The sequence below is a fragment of the Cetorhinus maximus genome, chromosome 8 (assembly GCF_964194155.1).
Source record: "Cetorhinus maximus chromosome 8, sCetMax3.hap1.1, whole genome shotgun sequence".
In the NCBI taxonomy this organism is placed as follows: domain Eukaryota; kingdom Metazoa; phylum Chordata; class Chondrichthyes; order Lamniformes; family Cetorhinidae; genus Cetorhinus; species Cetorhinus maximus.
In genome coordinates, this window is record NC_135886.1 from 96644093 (window position 1) to 96663114 (window position 19022).

General features: G+C 41.3%; 1 protein-coding gene across 7 annotated transcripts in view; it reads left to right on the forward strand.

Moving 5' to 3' along the window:
- Window positions 1-462: 462 nt before the first annotated feature.
- lrch2 (leucine-rich repeats and calponin homology (CH) domain containing 2) overlaps window positions 463-19022 on the forward strand; it is a 134599-nt gene continuing 116039 nt past the window's right edge. For all 7 annotated transcript variants that reach the window (XM_078547276.1, XM_078547278.1, XM_078547277.1 and 4 more), the window contains exon 1: window positions 463-674. In XM_078547276.1, coding sequence (XP_078403402.1) covers window positions 479-674 — 196 coding nt within the window. In that variant the 5' untranslated portion in view covers window positions 463-478. The remainder of the gene's footprint in view (window positions 675-19022) is intronic.

Sequence of the window (19022 nt, forward strand, 5' to 3'; positions counted from 1 at the left end):
CCCTTCACTCCCCACCCCTCCTGCAGCCCCCTCACTCCCCACCCCCTCAGACCCCACCCCCTCTTGCAGCCCCCTCAGACCTCGCCCTTCTTGTGGCCCCCCTCAGACCCCACCCCCTCTTGCAGCCCCCTCAGACCTCGCCCTTCTTGTGGCCCCCCTCAGACTCCACCCCCTCTTGTGGCCCCCTCAGACCTCGCCCCCTCTTGCGGCCCCCTCAGACCCGCCCCCTCAGACCCCGCCCCCTCGCAGTCCCCTCAGACCCCGCCCCCTCTTGCGGCCCCCTCAGTCCCCGCCCCCTCTTGCGGGCCCCCTCAGACCCGCCCCCTTTTGCGGCCCCCTCAGGCCCCGCCCCCTCTTGCAACCCCCTCACGCCTCGCCCCCTCCCGCAGCTCCCTCTCAGGCCCTGCCCACCCCGGGATGTGCGCTGCGCCTGCGCAGTGGTGGCTCGCCGAGAGGTCGTTCACACAATTGAAGAGAAATGGCGGCGGGTTCGGGTGGACATCAGCACACACAGCCCTGGCATTCGAGGACCGCCGCTCCGCCCGCACAGCTCAACCGTAGCCTCGAAAGGGTCCTGGAGGAGGCTGTGCATTCCGGCATCCTGAACCTCAGCGGGCGGAAGCTGAAGGATTTCCCGGCTGTTAATTACGATTTGACAGATACGGTGCAGGCAGGTGGGTCGGTGTCTCTCTGTCTCTCTCTCACTCACAGTCCTTCAGTACCCGGGGCCGGTGTCACTCTGTGATGAGGGGAGGGTGGGCAATGGAGCCTAGGCTGAAAAGGGCGTCTTTCATGTATGCACACAAAAAAAAACCGCAGCGCCGAACGTCTGTCCGGATCGCCGAATGAAGCGATTAACCGTTAAAATGAGAGATAACGGTGCAGCGAAGGGGCCGTGGCGAGCCTCCGTCTGTATTTGGGAACAATAGATGGCTGGCTCCGGGCAGCCTTGGGGCAAAGACACTGCAAACCCACTTCATCTCGAGGGGCTCCCAGAAGAGCGATGCAGAGTTGGGCGGGGGTCTTTTTTTCATGTTTGCCACATTTTACGGCGTAATGCCGACGACGGGTGATGAGGAATCACCAGTGTTATAAATTAACCCCTCCTTTGTGGTCCACGTCTTCCTTCCCCCGCCCGCACCCCAAATAAAGTCTGTGTTACTGTTCTCGTAGGCTTCTCTTTCTGTTCACGTACGTCTATTTTCCAGGATCCATTTTGCCTCCTTAACAAATAGCAGCTTTCAAGTTCCTTCATATTGCCGCCCGTGTGCAACTTTTTGTGCAGGTAGAAGTAAACATTTCATCCCAAGTTCAAGAAAATGTGTTTAACTCTCAAATTGGGGACCATTAAATGAACTAATTTTGGCTGTTGGCCTTTGCAAATTGAGATCCACATTCTCTGTGGTGGTTAGTTTACTAATGTCAGTAACATTCTGTACCATGTTTGTAAACATTTCTTTTGCGCAGTTATTTTTATGACCTTTGATGTGAAGCCATAAATTGCACCTCTAAATCTTGGACACCAAAGGTGACAAATAATAACTGATCTCTTTGGTTGGAAGCAATTACAAGGTTTGAGTTCACATCTGAACCCAGAAATTGGCTATTGTGTGAAAAGTAATTTTAAAAAACCTACTTGTTCACTTGTAAATGTAATTTCTGTGGAGTTATTCCAAAGAGCTTATTGTGCAGTGGCATTCATGAAATGGTTGACTGAAGCAAATTGAAGTGATTGCATGCCTATCAGAGAAGTGACATAACTTTTCATGTCATATATTGTTGGAGATATCTGCCCTTTTCCAATTCTGACCTTTTTCATTACTGCACCATTGGTGGCTGCCAGGGGCCTGAGTTTTGGAATTCCATCCCCACACCTCTCTGCCTATTTCCCTTACTCTCCTTTTAAAATGCTCCTTGAAGCCACCTTTTGCCAAGCTTTTGGTCATTTGCTCTAATATCTCTTTAGGTGGCTTGGTGTCAAATTTGGCACCAATGCAATGCTTTCCTACAATAAAAGATGCACCATGCAAGTTGTCTCTTAATCCATCAGGCTTTAGTTTGGTGTTATACATCTTACAAGGTTGATGTGCATTATGGTGAAAGCACGTAGTCTACCTGCTGTGCAACTAAATGGGCAGCAAATGCAGGCTTGTTGATGTGAGCCACACTTTTGAGGCAAATCACAGTACAGCACCCTATGCTGGGAAAGACTGTATTAAGTCACGGTATTACAAGAAAAGTTAAATTCCTGAAATAAAATAGGTCCTGATAGTTTGAAAGGTGCGCATTTGCAGTGATCTTGCACTTTTCATGTTTTTGGGCAAAGTGGGTTTATCTACCTGTAATGTCATTACGCACTGGCTAGTGTATTTACAGGTTCATGTACAAATGTATGCAGTTTATGAAATTTAAATAAAGCTGGTTGTCCAACAGAGTTTAATTTATAGTATGGAAATATCAGCCTTTTTTTTGAGGACAGATTTCATCATAAGTCTTGGGTGAGTATATACGAAAGCTTATAAGTGCTTACCTATCTTACAAAATTACACAATGGCTCTAAATTATAAACATACTACATTTCTGCCTGTGTCTTCTGCAGTTAATTGATTCGCCCCACCGTAACTTAGTATCATCTGGAAGCTTTTTGAGCTCTAAGATATGTTGAAGAATAAACAAGAATCTAAACTTTATCTAACGGTGACCCCAGCTGAAAAGGCAAACTATAGTTAAAAATGACATGCTGATTGACCTTTGTTTTGTATTTGTTTTTGAGACTTCCAGTATTTGCATAATTTTCATAACATCTAACGAGGAATTCCTTGGATGATAAGGTATTTACCACAACATATATCTTATAGAATCATAGGATAATGCAGCACAGAAGAAGGCTATTTGGCCTATTGACTCTGTTCCAGCTCTTTGAAGAGCAATCCAGTTAGTCTCATTCCCTCTGCTCTTTCCCCAGATCCCTGCAATTTTTTCCCTAATTATCCAGTTTCTCTTTGAAGGGCCGTGAATAGAGATTCAATAGTAGATGGTGAGGCAGCATATTTCAAATCTTAATCGCTCCTTGCATTTAGAAAAAAGCTTTTCTTCATGTCACTTCTGGTTCCTTTGCCAGCCATCTTCAATCTGTATCCTCTGGTTATCGACTCTTCAGTTATTGGAAAAAATTTCTCTCTCTTTACTCTACATTAAACACCTCTATCAAATCTGCTTGGCCTTCTGGACTCCAAGGATATCAACCTTAGCTTTTCCAGCCCATCCGTGTAACTGTAATCTCTCCTTCATTTAACTATTCTAGTAAATTTCTTCTGTATCCTCTTCAAAACCTGCATGCACTTCTGATGCCATGAATTGAGCACAACACTCCAACTGGGTCTGAACTGCTGCTTTATATCAATTTAACATAGCTTTCTAGCTTTTGTACTCTGTGCCTTCACTTTTAAAGCCCACAATCCCATTTGCTTTATTAACCTGTCTTGCTACCTTCAAAGATTTGCGCACCAGTCCGCCCGGGTGTCTCTTTTCTTGCATCCCATTTCAAATTGTACCATTTAGCTTGCATTGTGTCTCCTCATTCAGCTAACCTTCCTGCAATGAATTTTATCTTTGTCTGCCCGTTCCACCAGCTCTCCGTCCTTTTGAAGTCTTATTATATTCTTCTCTCAGTTTATTTAACTTCAATTTTGTGTCAAGACCAAGTCACTACTGTATGTCAAAAACAGCAATGGTCCTGGTGGTCACTGGTCCTTTTTAACCATCGATTAAGTATTGAATCCAAGTAGACTTTGTATATATTGTCTGGTTCTTGACTTTTTGAGAATATAGGATTCCAGGTGAGCCACGGGAAAATGCTGTGATGTGCGTAGACTTTCAGAAAACACTTAATTGTTCTAAATTGATGTTTGTTACACAAGCTTATGCCAGTGGTTCTCTGTGGTGAAGCCTAGATTAGGGATAAGGAGATAGCTGAAAGAGGAGGCAAGGGTTAGAATTGAGTCATGCTGGCTTGTTTAATGAACTGAGTAGTGCTCCCCAGAGATTGGTACTGAAGCCCTTACCTTTCCTTTCTATGTAAACGATTTGGATAATTTTTGATCAATCTTCCAGATGATATTAAGTTACGGTGGGGTGAATCAATTAACTGCAGAAGACACAGGCAAAGCTTATATGGCAGGTCACATTCAATCCAAACCAGTATGAGGTATACACTGAATGAAAGTATCAAAGATCCAATAATTCAATAGGGTTTGACTTATTTAGGTGAGGTTAAGAATTTTGATTGTGATAATGGATACACCATTTGCCTTGTCCAGTCATAATGGAGCAGAAATCAGCAAAGCCGACATTGCTAAGTTAAAATGTCATAAGTACAAGCCTGAGGCTATCCTAATGAAATACAGCATTCTGCTCCGGCCATATCTTTGAGTACTGTTGAGTTTTGGTCACTGAGATATGAGGGAAACACTCTGACCCCTGGAGTTGTTGCAGAGAAAGTTCACAAGACTGCTGATGTTGGTGGCTAAGAGCATAGTTTAGGAAAATTTGGACTCGTATCCTTTGAAAGGAAGTGAATGAGATACTAAGAATAGGAAAGGCAAGCATTAACTGCAGGGCAAGGAGACGTAGACGTGAACTGCTAGAAGGCAACTTCAACTGACGTCAAGAAACAGTTCATGCAAACAATTCATTGAAGCATGTTAATATCTGGAATAGTCTTCTGGGTAAGATAATGAAGAATAAAATCTTGAAGTTAATTCAGAAGGATTTCAAAATTGCGATGCAGCTATCACAGGTTTCAATGGAATGAGGAACTAGACGGGATCAATGACCTTCCTCATCCATATTTACCATTACTCTTGTCCCTCACCCTCAGTGATTACTATTTGATGGGTGCAGTTCCATGGTATTAACAGCTCTCTTATATCTGTCCGTGACTATTCTGAAATCACATTCATTTGCTGTTAAATGGTAGGCTGTTCAATCATGGAATCATCAACAGTTAAACCTAAACCTATTTTAATCTAAGATTCATACCCGCACTCTGCACCAGAATTAAACTAGTATTGATGTGGAGCAGAAACCTTGATTCTATTTTCCACCCTTTCAGCACTATGTTTGCACCTACATCACATGGACTGCAGTGGTTCAAGAAGGTGGCTCACCACCACCTTCTTGAGCACAATTAGGAATTAGTGTAAATGCTGGCCTTGCCAGTGACGCCCGCATGCCGCGAAAGAATAATAATCCTCCTAAGTTAAAGGGCAATACAGAAAGCACTGCTGCAGCTGAGCTTAACTCATTCTGTGCAGACCTGCATTAAATAAGACCTTGTCAGTCTTTGATATTCATACATACACAACATTGAGCCATTTGATTGTTGATTATGAACAGGGGCTCCAACTCTTCTACACAACACCCCCCCCCCCCCCTTCCCCAATTCCTTCCTTAACAGGGGTGCTGAGGCCAATCTTATCAGCCTGGATACCATTTGGGATGCAATCAGTCACTATGAACTGGTTGCTATTTGAATCTGGGACTTTGTGGTTGGCATGGCTTAGTGTTGCAAACAGGAAATGTATCCAGAAAGTACATCTTGGTGAGCAGGGATTCTGGACTTGGAGCAAAAAACATGTTTTTAATTTGAGACCCTAGTTGCATGAAGTCTACTCTTATGCATGCAATGACTTTCTTCATTAGCCTTTTGACTCACCAACAGTTTAAACTTTAATCAGCCAGTCATGTGGGGTTCTAGAGCTGTGCCTCTTCCTGTCGGCCTGATTGTGGAAGAAGTTATCAGCTGGTGCAGTAACTAACTGGCCTTGCAGCCAACCTACTTTCCGTTTTGTTTGCTAGCACTTAATTCAAGTACTAATAAATTAAAGAGCTCTGGGTGGTGTGCATAAAGACTCATAAAGGTAGCTTCCTACATGGTTCAGTAGGTGGGAAGAGGCAGAACGCTAACACTGTCATCTGAATTAGTGAAATTGATTAGTTATATGCAAAATTGATATTCACTGGAGTTGTAGTTCAAGAATATAAAATATATTTAATTGCTACAAGATTTATAGTTATATTGAACTGTTTTTAATTCATGTCACTTTTTCCATCTATGAAGTTTTTTATGTAATTAGGGTTTTATGCAAGTCTGGAGATTTTAATCTTGCTCAACAGTGTGGCACAATTGAAATGTGCAAGTGTGTGTGCAAAACTGAAGTGGTGACTAGTGAGGCAGAGAGCCTATCATTAAAACAAATTGGATATGCATTTGACAAAGTAGTTTACAAAGCTTCAATGTGTGAAGTACTGGGAAGTGGGATTGATGTGGATAATTCCAGTGAAAGAGACTGACAGGTTCGATGAGATAAATTAACATGGAATTACTGTGACAAGCACAGAGAGTGGTGATTGTTGGGGCCAATCACCTCAGCCATTATCAGCAGCTTCATCAATGACCTTCCCTATCTCATAAGGTTAGAAGTGGGCATGTTCCATTCACAGCTCCTCAGATATTGAAGTAGTCCATACTGGCATGCAGCAAGACCTGGACAACATTCAGGCTAGGACTGATAAGTGGAAAGTAACATGTGCCGCACATGCCAGGCAATGACAAGAGTCTTACTACTCCCTCCTGACATTCAAATGACGTTACCATCACCTGAATACTCAGGGAGATCGTTGACCAGAAACTTCATTGGGTTATTCATGTAAGTACTGTTAATACAAGGACAGATCAGAGGCTGCGAATTCTGCGGTGAGAAACTCGTCCTCTGATTCTCCAAAGCTTGTTCACCATCTACAAGGAACCAAGTCATGTGATAGAGTACTGTCTACTTGCCTGGATGTGAATAACTCCAAAAACATTCAAGTAACTCAATACCATCCAGGGTACCCACTTGATCCAGCAAGTTAAACATTCACTCTCTCCACAAAGCAAACCAGGTAGGTAAGAGGGATGAAAGCAAAATACTGTGATGCTGGAAACCTGAAATAAAAACAGAAAATGCTGGTTTGACAGCATCTGTGAAGAGAGAAACAGAGTTAATTTTTCGAGTCCGTATTGCCCTTCAGAGGGATGAGTTGGCTAAGGCAGATTGTGGAAATTAGATTATAAAGTATGATGGCATATAGGCAATGGCAGACATTTAGAGAATTAATTGAAATTTGCCCAAGTATAGGGAATAAAAACCCCACTAGAAAAGCAATTCAAATATGGCTAACCAGAGAAGTTAAACAGAGTTATTTGACTAAAGGAAAAGGCTTATAATGTTGTCAACAAGTGTTGTAAGCCTATGGATTGGGACGTTTTAAAATTCAGCAAAGATGACCAAGAACTTGACAGAGAAAATAGGATACAAGAGTATTCTAGCTAGAGAAGTGAAAACATATTCTAAGAGCTACTATAGATATGTAAACAGGAAGAGATTAACAAGAGTAAATTTGAGGCAGAGACAAGAGATACTGTTGGAGAATAAGGAAATGGCAAAGAAATTAAACAAAAACTTTGTATTTGTCTTCAAGATAGAAGACACAAAATCATTCTTAAAGTAATGGGGAACCTAGAGTCGAGTAAAAATAAGGAACTCGACAATTTTAGTATTAGTGAAGAAATTAATGGGATTTATAGCTGAGAAATTCCCTGGACCTCTGATGGCCTGCACCCTAAGATATTAAGAGGTGGCTACAGAGTTAATGAATGTATTGGTTTTGATTTTCTAGGATTCCCTAGAACAGTCCTGTGGATTGGAAGTTTGCAAACACAACCCTGCTATTCACAAAAGGAGAGCGAGAGAGAGAGAGACAATAGAAAACTATAGACCAATTCAGCTGATGTCAATAAAGGGGAAAACGCTAGAATCTTAGGAATATGATAACAGGGCACTCAGGATCATATTATGATTGGGCTGCTTCAAACCGTTTTAGGAAAGAAAAATCGTATTTGACAAACCTTAGTTTTTTGAGGTTGTAACTATTAGGGTGAATAAGGAGGAACTGGTGGATGTACTGTACTTGGATTTTCAAAAAACATTTAATAAGATGCTACACAAGTTGATTACACAAAACTAGGGCAGATGCGATTGGGGTAATATGTTGTGAAGCTTTGAAATTCTCCATTCCAGCGTATTGTTGATGTTCAGTCATTGAGCATATTCAAGTTAGAGATCAATAGATTTTTGGATAGTAAGGGAACCCAGGGAGATAGGGATAATGTAGCTGAGATAAATCAGCCATGAATGGTGTAGCAGGCTCCAAGAGCCAAATGACCTATTCCTGGTTCTCATGTAAGTAGTATTTAATTCATTGTGCTAACTAATTCTTAATTTCTTAAACTCAATCCTTGTTTTTCCAGCTTAAGCTTTGGGAGTTAACGACCCATTTGGAATATGTTGTAGATGGGCCTTCTAATTGTGCATAAGGAGATAAGTTTGACTTTGAACATTGGTCTACAATGGGTGATATTAGATCAGCTGCAATTATACATTCCTACCAATTTTAATTTCCACTGAAAATCATCTTATTTTAATTTCATTGACATCAGTGGAAATTAAAATAGACATTGGATAATTGACAGCTGAACAGATATTGTCCCAAGATAATATTACCCCCCAATGGAGTTTGGTTATCATCTGATGAAAGGCTTAGAATATAAAGTGAGGTGAGCATGGTGATGGGTTAAAGACTGTTATTGACCATGTTCATGTGAGATGTATGAGTGCTGTTCTGTTGTAAACATAGTGCTATTTCAGTATTCTTGTTCTCCATTGCCTCTCTTTTTGACCCTCCCCACACTCCTCCATGCCTTCCCCACCCCTAAAGTGTGTTGAGGCGCAATAAATCTGGAATGGGATGATAGCCAGTTAGGGACAATTTGTAGGAATACTTTCATTTTAAACTGTGGAAGGAGTATTAATATTGTATATTTTTCAGTGCTTAAAAACAAACTAGTTGAGGATTGGACTGATTTGTATGAAAATCCATCTTTCCCCTCTTGCCTCCTTCCGTCCATTATCTGGGTAGATTCAGGATGGGAACCAAAAGCAACTTAATGTTATTTTCTTAATGAAGTTGTTTAGGTTCTGGTTTCTTCATTGGTAGGTTCTAATTGTTTTGCCTTCAGCTGCTTTGGTTTTTGATTGAGTTCTGCATTGGTGAATGTAAAATTTGAGTAGAATCAAAATGACAGAAAATGTATACTGCAGTACTGTTTTTATGATAATAAATATTTCACTTGAAAGTATATGTGCATTAGCAAAGTCTCTTATGTATGCACGTTTTTTGTTCATTTCTTTCTATTTTTGGCATTATATTGTAAGGTTACCTGTAAGATTTTAGTATAGTTTTAAAAAAATACAGAACTGTGCCACAGTTGGCTTATGAATGCAGTATTTAACTTCTGTTTGCTGTTGTCATGCCCTGTTGACAGATTTTATGTTCAGCTTGATTTTTCATATAATTTAGCTTAGTGTTGTCCAATACATTAGCCACTAGCCACATGTGGCAAGTTGGGAATCCAGATGTGTTGAGTTTCATTTCTGATTATTAAGTGAGTAATATACATCATTGGGCACATGATTTTAATACTCATTGGCATAGCTTTTCACGTGCATTTGTTAGTATGAAAAATAGTATGCAAGTGTTTTTTATAATTGAGTGCTTTACTTTCTTAGTGGTAGAGGTTAAGTAAATATACAGTACAAGCATTTACTACTAAAATTAGTGCGTGACAAAAATGGCGTCACTTGTGGCTAGTTAGCAATTTTTATTAAACAGTGGTGATCTAGCCTGATGCTTCAGCGTCGTAATGAGGAAGTGCTTTCTCGGAGGTGTCTGCTTTGGGTGATTTTAAGTGAGGTTCTGCTTGATTGTCCTGCTGGTTCAGATAAACACAAAAGAATGAAGTTCCATGCTATACTGGTCATCGTGATCCCCTGCCAGAAATAGATTAACTGTAATTTCCTCATACTCGCTTCCTGATTTAAGTAGTCTTTTCTATTGGTGTTTTAACCTTGATTTCCTGCACTATGAGCCTTGGCTTCTCCACAAAGCACAATAATATAAATAGTGAAATTTCACTAATCAAAGAGGGGAGAAAAGAGGAGTGAATTAACAGAACCCCCAAATGCTCAGCCAAATTTTGATTATGAGCAGAGATGAAGTCTTAGGAACATATCTAAATGAGTTTATTTGAAACGTTGATGTCTTTTTTTTCTCCCAGTCCCCCAAGAAAAGCAAGCAAATACCCAAGTGTTCTGGAAGGCAGTGGTGCTCACTTCAGAGAACCAGAAACAGCAGATAAAATTCCACTTCTATTTTCCTCCCTTACTATTGTTCATGGCAACAGCAGTGCTTGTATTTACTACTGCCAGCTGTGTGCTCTAGAGCTGCCAGACAAAGCAACCTGTTCAGGTGGATTTTAGTGTCACCATATTTATTTTATAGTCTTGATGAATTCTGGGCAATTCAGTGGCAGCACCATTAATGAAGAAAATGAAAAAAAGACAATTTGATTAATTGATCTATTTTCAGCAATATTTTAAGGCAGAATGCTTCTCTGAGAACATCAGGACAATTGCTGCACCTCCAAGTAGTGCCATGGGATTTTTGTGCGTCTAAACTTCTGGGAATAGAAAAATTGGACAGCAATTGAATTCTAAGGCCAAAGGAAAGTCTGCATGACAATATAGCATTTCTTCATTACTGCAGTGAGTGCTGTACTGTCCAAGATGCCATATTTCAGATAAGGCATTAAATTGATTCTCTGTCTCCACATTAAATGAATGCAAAGGATTCCACAATACGATTTGAACTAGAATCTTAGAGGTTTCCCTGTGATCTGACTAACATTTATGCTTCAACCAACATCTAATGCACATTATCTGGTCATTTATGTAATTGCTGTGTTTGAAACCTTGTGTGCAAATTAGCTTCCATGTTTCCTGCAATGACTACACTTCAAAAAAAATCTTACTTGGCTGTAAAGCACTATGTCCTGAGGTTGTGAAAGGTGCTATACAAATGCAAGTTTTCTTTCCGTCCTGCCCCTCCTAAATATTGAAGGACTGAAGATGTTTATTCTTAGCCGCAGACTCTGTCCCTCAACCTGGTAACTTGAACCAGACAGTTTGTAACCTTGGTGTTGTATTTGAAATAAAGGTGAGCCACCAGCCTGTATTCACACTACCACCAAGACTACCTCCTTCCACCTTCATGACATCCCAGACTCTGCCCAGATCAGCTCAACTGCTGCTGAAACCCTCATTCATGACTCTAGGATAGTCAAGTCTGGAATTAACAATGCTCTCCTTGCTGGTCTTCCATCTACCATAAACTTGTCCTCATCCAGAACTTGCACCCTAAATGGCACCAGGTCCTTTTCACCCACTACCCCTGTGTTTGCTGACCTACGTTGGCTGCAGATGCAGAGTTTTAAAATCCTTATTCTGGTACTAAAATCCCTTCATGGTCTCTTCCTTCCTATCTCTGCAATCTCCTCCAACTGGCCAATACCTCTGTGCTCCTCCACTTCTGGCTGTTAGCAGCCGTGCTTTCAGCTGCCTAGGTCCCAAGCTTTGAAATGTCTTCCTAAACACCTCCATCTCTCTCTTCTCCTTTTAAGATGCTGCTTTAAAATATGCCTCATCAACCAAGCTTTTGGTTAGCTGGTCTAACATCTCCTTATATGGCTTGACATCAAATTTTGTTTGACCATTTCTCCCATAGGCTGCACCTCCAATATTTTAAGCTGTCCAAGTAATCTGATGTCCAAGTTCAGAAAAGCAAATTGGGCCAGAATTCTGAATTCGGCCATAAAATCATAGAATGACATGGCACATGAGGTCATTCAACTCATTGTACCTGTACCAGTTCTTTGCTAGAGTTATCCAATTAATCCCACTCTCCTCTTTCCCCCTATAATCTTTTTCCTATTCAAATAAATATGCAGTTCTCCCTTGAACACTGCTGTTGAATGGTCTTCTACTTTTCAAGTAGTGCATTCCAGATCACAACTGACCCTGGTTCTGTTTCCAATCACCTGAAATCTCTGTCATGTAGTTGCAACAAAAACAATCTTTATTTGTGTAGCAGGTTTAATATAGTAAAGTATTCCAAGGTGTTTGAGTGATATCAAAGATTTTTGACATTTTTTGACAGCCTTAGAAGGAGAAATCAGGAAAGCTGATCAAAAATGAGATCAGAGGTTTAATTTTGGAGCATCTTCAAAGAGATGAAAGAGATAAAGGGGCAAAGCGATTACTGGAGGGAATTTCAGAGTTTAGGGCCAAGGCAGCTAAAAGCATTGCTGCCCATGGTGGAGCAAGAGAAATTGGAGATGTGCAGGAGGCCAGAATTGGAGGATCACAGACTGCAAAGACTTGGTGGGCTGGAGGGGAGAGGCCATGGACGGATTTGCAAAAAGGATGAGGATTTTAAGATTGACGTGGAGGAGGGGAGCTAGTAAAAGTCATTGAGCACAGGGTGATGGTAAATGAGATTCAGAGCGAGTTAAGGTAAGGGCAGATGAACTCAAGTTTATGTAGGGTGGAAGATAGAAGACCAGCCAGGAGGGCATTGGAATAGTCAAGACTAGAGATAACAAAGGCATGGATGAGGTTTTCAGTAGCAGATGAGGTGAGGGAAGATTAGAGTCAAACAATGTTGTAGAGAGGAAGTAGATAGTCTTTGTGCAAATATGTGGTCAAAAATTCAACTGTGGATCACGCAAGACAAATGGTTTTACTCAGGTAAGATAGTTAGCAAGTGATGTGTGGCTAGGGAACAGAGTTTGTGGTGGGGATCAAAGGCAATGGCTTCAATCTTAATGTTTAGGTAGAGAAACTTTTTGCTGAATATTATATGTTGGCTAAGCAGTGATATGAGGGGTCTAAGAAGATGGTGGTGAAAGAGCTGAATGTCATCGCCGCACTTGGAACCTGATGTGTTTTTGGGTGTTATCACCAAACAATAGTATATGGATGAGAAACAAAAGGGAACCAAACATAGATCTTCGAGGAACTCCAGAGGTAACTGTGAGGGTGGGAAGAGATGTCATTGTAGCTGGCTACCCTCTGGTTACTCTTGGCTAAGCTTGGAATCAAGTAGGGCAGTGCAACCTATCATGATGATGGAGATGGGGCATTGAACGAGGATGGTGTGATCAACTATTAAAAGCTGCAGACAAGTCAAGGAAGAGGAGAAGGGAGAGGTTATCACAGTTGGTCACAAAGAATGTCATTTGGGACATAATGAGGACCATTTCAATACTGTTGTCAGGCTAAAAACCTGATTGGAAGGATTCAAAAAATGGGAAAGATGGACAGTTTTGTGAAGTGACTACAAGTTCATGGACTTTGGAGAGAAAAGTGAGGTTAGAAATAGCATGGTAGTTTGCAAGTAGAGAGAGGTTAAGAATATAAAGTGCATGAATTCCTCGCATGAGGGTCAGGGAGAGTGGTTTAAGAAAACAGTTTGTAGTAGAGAAACAAAGGCTGGTGTTAGCTTTGCACTCCTGGGTGATCTTGAATGGTGAGAAGTATTAGTGTTGGAGAGCATTGTACATAGTGCTTTAAGCCATCCAGTCAGATCTGACAATGAATAATTAAACCAGTATTTTGCTGAAGATGTTCAAGTCTGCATCTTGACCTTCCTTTCAGTGGAAATAGTTTCTCCTTATTTACTTCAAAGATAACTCACGTAATTTTAAGCACCTTCATCAAATTTCATCTTGACTTTTTCTCTAAGAACAACAACCCCAGCTTTTCCAGTCTCACCATGTAACTAATCACTCATCCCTTGTAGTATTCTAGTAAACCTCTTCTGTGCTGCCTAAAGCCTTGACATCCTTGCCAAAATAGTGCCTAGAATTGAACACATTACTCCAGCTGAGACTTAACCAGTGCCATAAAGATTTAGCATGATTTCTTTGATTTTGTGCTCCTATCCTTCTATTAATAAAGCTAAGAATCCTATATATATTTTTATCAACCTTCTCAACTTGATGAGCCACCTTCAAATATTTGTTTACATACACCCCCATTAAAATTATACTATTTAGTTCATATTGCCTCATTCTTCCTGCAAAAAATTATCACTTCACAGTCCTCTGCGATCAATTTCATCTGTCACATGTCATAGTCACATGGTAACGTGTCACATGTTACTAGTCTGTCCTGAAGTCTGTTGTTATCCATCTCATTGTTTACTACCTTTCCAAGTTTCATATCTGCAGACTTGTGAAATTATGCCCTATATACCCAAGTGCAGGGATTTGCATGCCAAAAAGAGTGGTGGCCCTCGTGTAGACCCATGGGAGCCACAGTATGCTTCCCTCCAATCTGAAAAACAACTGTTCACCGTTAGTTTCTTTTTGTACCCATGTTGCTCCTGTCCCTTTAATTCCAAGTCTATTGTATGATACTTTGTCAAATGCCCTTTGAAAGTGCATATATGCTACATCAACCTTATTACCCTCATCACCCTTTTCAACTGTTTCATCAAAAAATTCAAATTCTGTTTGACTAATTTGATTTGTCTTTAACAGATCCATGCTTGACTTTCACTTATAATACCTATATTTCAAACTTTTCTGAATGTCAGTTCGTTTTGTCCCAGATTAATGTCTCAAGAGGTTTCCCCACCACAGACATTGGGCTGATTTGTAGTTGCCAGGTTCATCCATCTCCCCCTTTTTCTAAATAGGGACATAAGATTTGGAATCCACCATTCCTTTGGCATCACCCCCATAGCTAAGGAGAATTGAAAGATTGAGACCAGAAGTTTAGCAATTTCCACCCTTGCTTCTCTCAGTAAGCTAGGGTGCATCCCATTCTGACTGTCACGTTTCTGTCTTGAGGACTGTCAAGTTTTTGGGTGCATTCTCTTTATCTATTTTTATCCAATTTATTATTGCTGCTGCCTCCTCCTTTGCAGCATCCTCTTCTCTAGTGAAGGCAGGTGCAAAGAATTTATTTGGCACCTCAGCCGTACCCTGTAACCTCCAGGAGATCTGCTTTTGGTTCCTAATTAATCTTGCCCTTCTTTTGATTGAGCTTTTATTAGTAAGTTTATGAAAGACTTCTTGGTTCTCTTTTTTTATGTTGGTTACTAATCTACTCATTTTCTGCTCCTCTTAGTCCCTTTTTGAGATGTCCTCTGTACTTTCTATATTCAGCCTAGTTCACCACTGTATTATGAGCTTCCTTTTCCTGTCTCACTTTAACCTTAACATCTGTATTTATCCTGGGTTCTTGGATGTCCATTCTTTTTCTCCTCCTCATGTAACCGTCTACTCTGTACCTGAACCATCTCCATTTTAAAGGCTTTGCATTTTTCAGTTACGGTACCTACCAATTTTTAATTCGAATCCATCCAGGCCAGATCCCCTTGTAAGTCATCGAAGTTAGCCCTTCTCCACTAACGCATTTTTGCGCATATTGCACCTGATGTTATGATTTGTTTCCAAAATGTTCTTCCACTGAAAGATCTCTGCATTCATTCCTTGGAATAAAATCCAGCATGGCTTCCTTCTTTGGACTAGAAACACACTGACCAAGACATTTCTCCTGTACAAATTCCTCCCTGTCTTTGCCTTTAAATTGCTTCAGTCTGTGTTATTGAAGTGCTCCATCATCACTACTCTGTAGTTCTTGCATTTTTCTGTAACTTGCCAGCAAACTTGCTGCTGCATCTGTTTCCCACTATTTGGCCTGCCATATACACCCCATAGCCAAAAAGCTCCTGTATTCTTAAAGCTAACTTTAAAAAATAAAATCTTGTCTTAGCTCCTCAACTGTATTATCTGTTTCAAATGCCACAATGTTTTTTTTTAATCAATATTGCAAGCTGGTACCTTTTTTTTCCTTTCATTATCTTTCCTAAATACCTTGTATTCAGGAATATTAAGTTCCTAATCCCCTTAGAACAATTTCTCTGTTGCTACTATATGGTAGTCTGCACGCTGAAGAAACTCCACAATGATATGAAAGCTGTGATTCTCACAACAGAACCACCACAGACCCTATCTAAGTGAAAATTGGGATCAAACAAGGTTGTGTCATTGCACCAACCCTCTTCTCCATTTTCCACACTGCAGTCCTGCACCTCACCTCAAGAAAATTACCCATAGGCTTGGAGATAATCTACAGAACAAATGGGAAACTTCAATCTATGCTGCCTTCATTCCAAAACCTCTTCAACCTCATTCATTGAGCTTCAGGATGCAGATTGAGTCCAACAGAAATATGAAGGTTAACCTACTTGACAAGATCAGCACTCCAAGAATATTCAGCAACAGTTTCTCTCAGAGCAATGTTCTGGTACTGACTCTTTTTAATATCTTTGTAAGCATTGTGCCCACCACACCATCACAGTTTATTTACGCCGACGATGTTGCCATGACAACTGATGCAGAATCTTTTCAGGGTATGGAAGCCTCGCTAAACTCTGACTTGTCAAAAATGGCTGAATATTCCTACAAGCGTAGACTGCAATCAAACCTATCATCTCTGCATTCTGCCTTGAAAATCTCAGGGCGTACACACCCTAAATGTCACCTTCTGTGGAGAAAAAGTGCGTCATGACCCAACTCCCATCTATCTTGGAGTGACCCTTGATTGCTCCCTAACTTATCATCACCTCCAAAAGACTGCCGGAAAGACCAAGACACAGGTGAACATAATCCGCAAGCTCGCCAGCACAAGCTGGGGTGCACCTCAAGTCATCACACCAAACTTGTTTGCATATAACTTCAATCAGTAATGAGGGTAATCTCTGGAACCCTGAGATCAGCTCTATTTCAGTGGTTACCAGTCCTCTCAAATATTGCCCCTCCCTCCATTGATGGGATGTAGCAGCACAAAAAGAAATGACTTGTATCGGCAGCAATTTGGACCTCCCCATCAATACAGACCTTCAGGATCTCCCAACTCCCCAAGTGGCTCTAGAAACTCCCCCTGGATATGAATTGAACATCTTGAACTCCATAACATTGAAAGGAGTGCTGCAAGGAGGAAAGCTTGGGCAGAAAATACCTTCCCAAATAGACACATTGTCTACGACCCAACATCTCAACAACCAGGCTTTAATCTCCATTGGAACGTGTGGACAACCCTCAATAGAATATGGACTGGACATGGACGATGTGACCACCTGACATACATGTGGTACTTTAAAACCTCACCTTCCATGATTGCGGAAATCCTGGCCAAACCATGGATCACTTGATAACATCTTGCCCCCCGATTCAAGCTTGAGGGTGACATCCTTGTTACTCTTACTCTCCAGCAGGACATTGGGCTTGTTATGGAACTTGACCATTAAAACTGTAATAACAGCTGCGCTGACGGCTTCTGCTCCTAAAGCCATACAAAAGAAATAGTATGCGGATGATGCTTGTGAAAATCGGCCTTTCATTAAACATCTGGAAAACTGAGCCCTCTTCCAACCAACTCCTGCAGCACAATACCACCCCTTGTTAATTAATTCAGTGGTGAAATCCTGAAAAATTGGACCATTTTCCGTATCTTGGGAGCCCCTTCTTGATGAAGGAAAACCTAAACGTCCAAATTTATCAGCCTCAAATGTGCCAGCTCAGTCTTCGGCAGACTGAGGAAAGAGTATTTGAGAACGAGGGCCTCAAACGCAAACCTAAGATCATGGTTTACTGGGCAGCAGTGATCCCTGTGCTCTTGTATGCTTTGGAGACTTGGGCAACCTACAGCATGCACCAAGCACTGGAGAAGTACTATCAACAGCAAGATTCTCTAAATCCGGTGGCAAGAAAGATGGTCCAACAGCAACCTCCTGTCCCAAGCCAACAGGCTCAGCATCAAGGTGCTAATTGTGCAAAACCAACTCCATTGGGCGGGACATGTTTTTCATATCCCCGAAACCAGACTCCCGAAGCAGCTGCTCTACTCGGAACTTGGTCACGGCAGGAGACTTCTAGGAGAACAGCGGAAACGCTTTAGGGATGTTCTCAAAACACCCTGAAGAGTTCAAAAATACCTGCCGACTCATGGGTGTCCCTGGCTTTTGACTGATGCTGTACAGGACTCATAGCAGTTGCAAAAACGTCCATCTACCTCCCTATTGAATCCCCTCTGACCACTTCATTTCTGCACTTTACTGTGACCCCCAGTGTGATCATTTACCCACCAGTGCCATAGATGTGCTCTAAACTGTACATGACCAACTGTCGTCACCCTCCATGATTAGCTCTGAAAACACATTTGAGTTATTCATGTCCCCAGAAGATACCAGCGCTGCCTTCCTATTCCTACCCTGTCAGATGACCACCCAATTACTATTGCCCTAAATTCTCCGCACCTGCAGGGTGACCACCTCCTGGGAGGCTGGAAACTGAGCTTGAATTTGAGCAACTGGGGACACGTGTAATCTGGATAATATGAACGTCCTAGAGTTCAAACTAGGCTATCTCAGTCTCTCTTCATTTTTCCTTTCTATCTGAAACCTTAAATTGGTACATCCTATTCATTGCTTCCAGATTTACATAGTTTCTTGGTATTTTAATCCTGGTATTCTGCCCCAAGTCTTGATCTTCCGCCTTGGTTTCTCAAACCAAAACCCTGGAATTAAGATGAATGAAGGGGGTTATGTACTTGTAATGTAAGGAATACATCTTATGATAGTTGACTGTTTAGCCTGGTTTGACTTTTTTTGAAATGTTTACAGTGGAGAGTATAGAAATGATGTGATCATACAGGAAGCTCCTGCACACAAGTTCAAGGATGGCAGTCATCATAGAAAAACACGGGGCCCGATTTTAACTCTGCACAAGTGGGTGTATTTTGAATGAGTTAAAATCTTGTTCACTGTTTCAGATGCCTGCTGTTCTGGCCTCTTAACTTGAAGTGTGCAATTATAAATCCATGGAAACTTTTGAGATTGATTGAAAAGGCTGAAACTTTACAGAGCTGATTATAGTGTCAGAGCTGGTTATTAGGTCAGAAATGGACAAGTTATTGGTGTGGCTGGAATCTTTTTAGGTTGTCGAATGTGGA